Genomic DNA, 6,660 nt, shown 5'->3' on the forward strand with positions numbered 1-6,660 from the left:
CTCAATACAAAACCTTCTGTCTCAAAATCTTCTGTCAAGAATGCTACATGTATCAATTATATACCTCACACATCTCTGTGAACCAGGAGTTACACATACATTATCTACAATACAAAAACCAATTCTTTCATCTGTTAATCCTGATCTATACCTTTTATATGCATCACACAGCATTGGGAGACAGCAGTTCTACATACCTTCAACACAAAAACTATTTTTCATCTGTCTAAAATGGCGTACCTTCTATAGGCGTCTGACAGCACGGCCAGCAGCTCTGGCACTCGCTGGTCCTGCCGCGGCATGATGGAGGTCACGCACAGGACAAGGTCGTTCCCGCCCGCCAAGTGAACCACCACCAGCTGGTCCTGCCCCCGGGTGACGCTCAAGCCCGTCATCTGGGCAAAGGTCAGGTGCAAAGGTCAGGTACCAAGGACAGGTGAAAAGGTTATACACATACACAAAAGGTCAGGTACAAAGGTCATACACAAAAGGGTCAGGTGCAAAGGTCATACACAAATGGTCAGTTGCAAAGGTCATACAAAAAGGTCAGTTGCAAAGGTCATACAAAAAGGTCAAGTACAAAGGTCAGGTAAAAAGGTCAAAGGTTTTTCATAAAGGTAGTTCAGCCCATTATGACATGTCACCGAATTTGGCAAGGCACAAACTCTATCCTATATGTCCCCACCCACCAGTGTAACAGGTGCGCCCTGCTTCATGACCTTGTTTCTCCCACATACCCAGACAAATCATTTCCTTACAGGTGTTCTACAACATGTCCCCACTCACCTGTGCTACAGGTGTGCCCTGCTTCATGGCCTTGTAGCCCTTCTTGGGGTCCAGCTTGTAGAGGAACTTGTCGGTCACCAGAACCGCTCGGTCCGAGCTCTTGTTGTGATGGTTCACCTGTACATTGGGAGGGATAAAGGAGTGTGAGTGGATCAAACCTTACAAGTGCTTGAGAAGAGCCACACCTTGAGCACGTTAAAGAACCCACCACACTTACCAAAAATATAATCCTAGAACGATTGTAGAGTGGAACTCGTTACAACCAAGTACAGTGGAAGCATCCTCATGAGACAGCTTTAAACAATGCATGCAGTTAGATATGCGAAGGTTAGGCGTGACAGGTCGTTCGGTGTAATATAACCAGCTGCTGCCGTGCCGCGTGCCTGTCAAGCCGGTGTGTTACGCCGAATGGCGGTTATACCGGCTATAGAGATACAGATACAGAATCGGCTATAGAGATACAGATACAGAATCCCAGAGTGAGCGGATCAAACCTTACCGTCTCATGCAGCTTGTACCTCCTGTACAGAACTGGTGGGTTATGGCAGCTAAAGGCGGTTTACGCGAAACAAACAAACAAACAATGTTCTCTTAACCTTCTCCCTGCTGCCTAACTTTGTAACCAACAGAGAATGGGGTGCCAAATAATGGCTGCTTCAGCGTGCTAAAGGCTGCCGACATGTAAGGAACTGGGAGTCTTTAAGAAACTCACCTTCTTGACGTGAGCAGAGAACAGAACCTCCTTGAACCTGTCTTGAGCCACCAGCGAGTTCAGTGAGTTGTTGAACAGCTTGGCCTTCTGGATGTCTTCACTCTGTAACATACGACAGCTGTCAATCACAATGAACCAGCCAATCACAGTTAAACTTTGATTAAGCCATGTCAGGGTTGGTGGTTGACAGGCCTGAATGTGTTGTGTGGTCGACTGCACAGCAGCCACTTGATGATGATGAAACCTCCTCATAGCTTCACACAAAAATCATTCTTGTCAAAATGTCAACATTTTAAGCTATGAAAGACCTGCCAACAGGAAACTAAAAGAGTCAAGATACACATCTCAAAGCACTTCAGTCCTCATCAGTCCGAGGTAGTCCCCCGACCCAGTATTCATGACTAAAGCCTGCCAACTAAACTGGGCGTGTTTCTTGCTGGCAGGCTAGTGGATCGGGCCAAAGCTAACCTGGACTCCAGGCTAGTAGAACACTGTTACTGCAACCCTCAACAGTCCGAGGTAGTTTCCCCTCCATCACTGGTTCATGCCCCAGTATCTATGACTAAAGGCTGTAGAACAGTTGTTTGTTACAGTACTAACGTATCTATGACAGTCACTTAAGGCTGTAGAACAGTTTTTACTGCAGTCCTCACCAGTCCGAGGTAGCCATCGCTGGTTCAAGCCCCAGTATATATATGACTTATGTATAACACGACTAAAGGATGTATGATAGTTGTTTGTTACTGTACTAAAGGCAGTTTTTACTACAGTCCTCACCAGTCCAAGGTAGTTGCCCCTCCATCGCTGGTTCAGTATCTAAGACTAATGTATAACAGTTGTTTGTTACTATAACAGTTCTCTGTACTGAGTTTGTTTAATGTTTGTTAAAGCCTCACCAGTCCGAGGTAGTTTCCCCTCCATCGCTGGTTCAGTATCTATGACTAATGTAGAACAGTTGTTTGTTACTGTAAGAGTTGTTTGTACCTGTTCTGTACTGAGTTTGTCTAATGTTTGTTAAAGCCTCACCAGTCCGAGGTAGTTGCCCCTCCATCGCTGGTTCAGTATCTATGACTAATGTAGAACAGTTGTTTGTTACTGTAAGAGTTGTTTGTACCTGTTCTGTACTGAGTTTGTTTAATGTTTGTTAAAGCCTCACCAGTCCGAGGTAGTTTCCCCTCCATCGCTGGTTCAGTATCTATGACTAATGTAGAACAGTTGTTTGGTACTGTAAGAGTTGCTTGTACCTGTTCTGTACTGAGTTTGTTTAATGTTTGTTAAAGCCTCACCAGTCCGAGGTAGTTGCCCCGCCATCGCTGGTTCATGCCCCAGTATCTATGACTAATGTAGAACAGTTGTTTGTTACTGTAAGAGTTGTTTGTTACTGTTCTGTACTGAGTTTGTCTAATGTTTGTTAAAGCCTCACCAGTCCGAGGTAGTTTCCCCTCCAGCGCTGGTTCATGCCCCAGTATCTATGACTAATGTAGAACAGTTGTTTGGTACTGTAAGAGTTGCTTGTACCTGTTCTGTACTGAGTTTGTCTAATGTTTGTTAAAGCCTCACCAGTCCGAGGTAGTTTCCCCTCCAGCGCTGGTTCATGCCCCAGTATCTATGACTAATGTAGAACAGTTGTTTGGTACTGTAAGAGTTGCTTGTACCTGTTCTGTACTGAGTTTGTTTGTTTGTTAAAGCCTCACCAGTCCGAGGTAGTTTCCCCGCCATCGCTAGTTCATGCCCCAGTGTCTATGACTAATGTAGAACAGTTGTTTGGTACTGTAAGAGTTGCTTGTACCTGTTCTGTACTGAGTTTGTCTAATGTTTGTTAAAGCCTCACCAGTCCGAGGTAGTTTCCCCGCCATCGCTAGTTCATGCCCCAGTGTCTATGACTAATGTAGAACAGTTGTTTGGTACTGTAAGAGTTGCTTGTACCTGTTCTGTACTGAGTTTGTCTAATGTTTGTTAAAGCCTCACCAGTCCGAGGTAGTTTCCCCTCCAGCGCTGGTTCATGCCCCAGTATCTATGACTAATGTAGAACAGTTGTTTGGTACTGTAAGAGTTGCTTGTACCTGTTCTGTACTGAGTTTGTCTAATGTTTGTTAAAGCCTCACCAGTCCGAGGTAGTTTCCCCTCCAGCGCTGGTTCATGCCCCAGTATCTATGACTAATGTAGAACAGTTGTTTGTTACTGTAAGAGTTGTTTGTTACTGTTCTGTACTGAGTTTGTTTAATGTTTGTAAAGCCTCACCAGTCCGAGGTAGTTTCCCCTCCAGCGCTGGTTCATGCCCCAGTATCTATGACTAATGTAGAACAGTTGTTTGTTACTGTAAGAGTTGTTTGTTACTGTTCTGTACTGAGTTTGTTTAATGTTTGTAAAGCCTCACCAGTCCGAGGTAGTTGCCCCGCCAGCGCTGGTTCATGCCCCAGTTCTTGCGGTGCCCGTGCAGATGTCCGTACGCGATGGACTTCAGTTTCACCTCCCTCCGGTCCCGCTCCGGGATCTGTGCGATCACGTGACGCGCCCACCAGCTGGGGGAACGACAAATAACCTCTTAGTACAAAACTTTCTTCCAACACTAAGATGTATTCACTGATCAAATTTTCAATGACTACTGTCGCCTTCTTCTGGATCAGTAATGACCAATCACTTCCGAACGTAACCTCGCGAGATGTACGGACATAGTCCTTACTAATTATAACCAGTTAACCATAACCAGTCCATATTTGGTACCCACCCGTTGTGCGCTCTCCTCAGCCATGTAGGGGGGATTAGGGTATTTGCGCAGGCGCCTAGACCCCAGGATGAGAGAGCTCAAAAATAAACAGAGCATTAAAACATTGAAAGCTTTTCTTGGTGGGATTCTTGGTGAACTCTTGGCAAGTCTGGGGTGGGTATGACAGGCCAGACTTCATAATTTTAGAATTTGTTGACAAAAACGACCTTTCTTCATCTTTTTGCCTTCTGGACCCCCGGGAGATAGTGTGATGGTCGCGAGCGGGCCCTTATACCGTATTTCTTCTAATAAAGGACGCACTTTTTTGACATTTCAACCTTCAAGATGAGGCTTCAGGTCAAAGCCAAAGTCGGGGTGCGCACTTTATTTAGGTTTTCTCTCGAGAAAAGTCGCGACGTAAGTCAGGAAGTCACCGATTATTACCCCAGCAGGCTAGCCCCGTCACTTCGCCGACACGCAACGATAATTTATGCATGTTCTGTTCTTATTCATGTTCTTATGTTTACAAGATAACGATGCTACATCATACGTATATTTTTGAAAAGGTATTCTAGATATAAAAATAATTGATTTAGCGATATTAAATATCAAATTATGAGACACCAAATAACGCTGGGTGTTTTCAACCGCGCGACTATTTCAGTGTGTCGGGCCGGCCATAATTTCGTAACCCACGCCGCTTGTACAGTACGCCGCTTGCGACGTCAATAATTTCCTAACCACCCACACGGCTGCAAATATGGGCACATCGTGCGTATCTGTAGATATTATTTATCAAAAACGTAATAGCTAGAATCTGAAATGTTCCAGAGTTCGCTTCAGCGGGAGTTTTGTTTTTGTTTTGACGGATAAAACGCGAAAACCCACGCCGCTTTCGGCACACTTCCGGGTTCATTGATCGCTAAAATTACGCAAAAGCCACCATCAATCCGCAAATAAATGTATGCTTTCCCGAAAACATCTTTTAGTTTTGCATTTTCTTCACCATAATGTTGCTATGTAGTCGATAAAACCGCGTTTTTATTGCGTTTTCATGTGTAACATTTCAGACAAAGAAAAAACTTGAACCGCGATTCTGCTGCCCCATGATGCACTTCGTCTGCAATATTCCCGCCTTTTGCTGCAGCAATAACCAATCAGAGACGCGTAATGCGATCATGTGATGAGGATTACGTAACACGCGAAATGCATCTTGGGGCAGCAGAATTTAAACAATATGGCGGCGGGCGATCGGCGAAATGAAATGATTTGTCAATGCAACGCTGTATTTTGCGGCATAAATGCCGAGAGACGAACTTTTATTTTATCTCAAAATGCGTTTTACACGTTTGTCTTTGACTAGCCCGGTAGAAATCAAGCGGATCGTCGTCTGGTCCTTCAATATCAAGGAAGTTTGTCAGATATCCTGGCGCGAGGTTCTCAGCGTGACGTTTAAACTTCATAACTTTTTACTCAAAATTTGAGCGGAGTAGAGGGTTAAGTGTTGACCCCAAATAATGGTAATGTTTTCCCGAAAATTCCTTGAAAATGGAACGATTAAGAAAGACACCAGGACTTCATAGCGTGCCGAATACCGGGGCGTGGTCACATCTTGGAGACACACGCCGAGCGACGGCGGCAGATCGGGGGTGCGCACTTTATTAAGGTTTTTCTGTGAAGTATCTCAGCTGGCGTGATTGGGGTAGTGGTGAAGCCCAAATCGGGGGTGCGCACTTTATTTGGGGTGCGTCCTTTATTAGAAGAAATACGGTAAGGCAAATGGACTGACTCAAGTGCTCTCGCTCGGGGGTGTTTCCGCGGAGACTTGCCATATAGAAGTTCTCGTAATTCTGATAGATGACAGTCTACAGAACTGGTAAGAATTTGAGGGTAAGTTTTCTTGGTCAGAATTTCTGTCAACTTCCCCATAGGAAAGCATGTATTATTGGCCCAAATTGGAATGCCCTAATTCCCCCTGAACTGAACTCCTTTCCCAATACTACAGTTAAACTAGTTTGCAACCCAGTTCTCCATTGATTCTTTACTTGGCCTCCCTTCAGCTGCCTGTCGAACTCCTCACTGCTAAAAGTTTGTTAACCAGTTAACCGTAGCCTTTCATTATATGCTAACCATAACCAGTCCATATTTGGTACCCACCCGTTGTGCGCTCTCCTGAGCTGAGTGACGAACTCCTCGAGCACAGCGGGGGGTTGTGGCCAGGCCACGCTCTTCCCGTAGTCCGGCATGTTCCGCACGTTGTAAAAGCGGTCCAGCAGATCCACCAGGAAGCTGCGCATCTTGTAGACGCGGTAACGCCGCATGATGGCGTAGATCGCCCGCATCTTTCGCGCCCGCATCCTGGCCAGCCCGCCGCGCCACATCTGGGAAAGGAAAACACAAAAAGGTAAGAAATCTTGGGCTGAGAGAGCTTTTTTTTTGTAGGTTTAAAAGATAA

General features: G+C 45.3%; 1 protein-coding gene across 1 annotated transcript; it reads right to left on the bottom strand.

Moving 5' to 3' along the window:
* Positions 1-203: 203 nt before the first annotated feature.
* LOC136447607 (unconventional myosin-Ig-like) lies at positions 204-6,582 on the bottom strand. Its single transcript, XM_066446633.1, has 5 exons — positions 6,363-6,582; positions 3,876-4,020; positions 1,499-1,600; positions 787-903; positions 204-395 (listed from the first exon to the last, which is right to left on the bottom strand). Exons 1-5 carry the CDS (start codon positions 6,560-6,562, stop codon positions 219-221), a joined length of 741 nt encoding a protein of 246 aa, XP_066302730.1. The 5' UTR covers positions 6,563-6,582; the 3' UTR covers positions 204-218.
* Positions 6,583-6,660: the final 78 nt, after the last annotated feature.

This window comes from Branchiostoma lanceolatum, chromosome 13, assembly GCF_035083965.1.
Source record: "Branchiostoma lanceolatum isolate klBraLanc5 chromosome 13, klBraLanc5.hap2, whole genome shotgun sequence".
NCBI classification, from domain to species: Eukaryota; Metazoa; Chordata; class Leptocardii; order Amphioxiformes; family Branchiostomatidae; genus Branchiostoma; species Branchiostoma lanceolatum.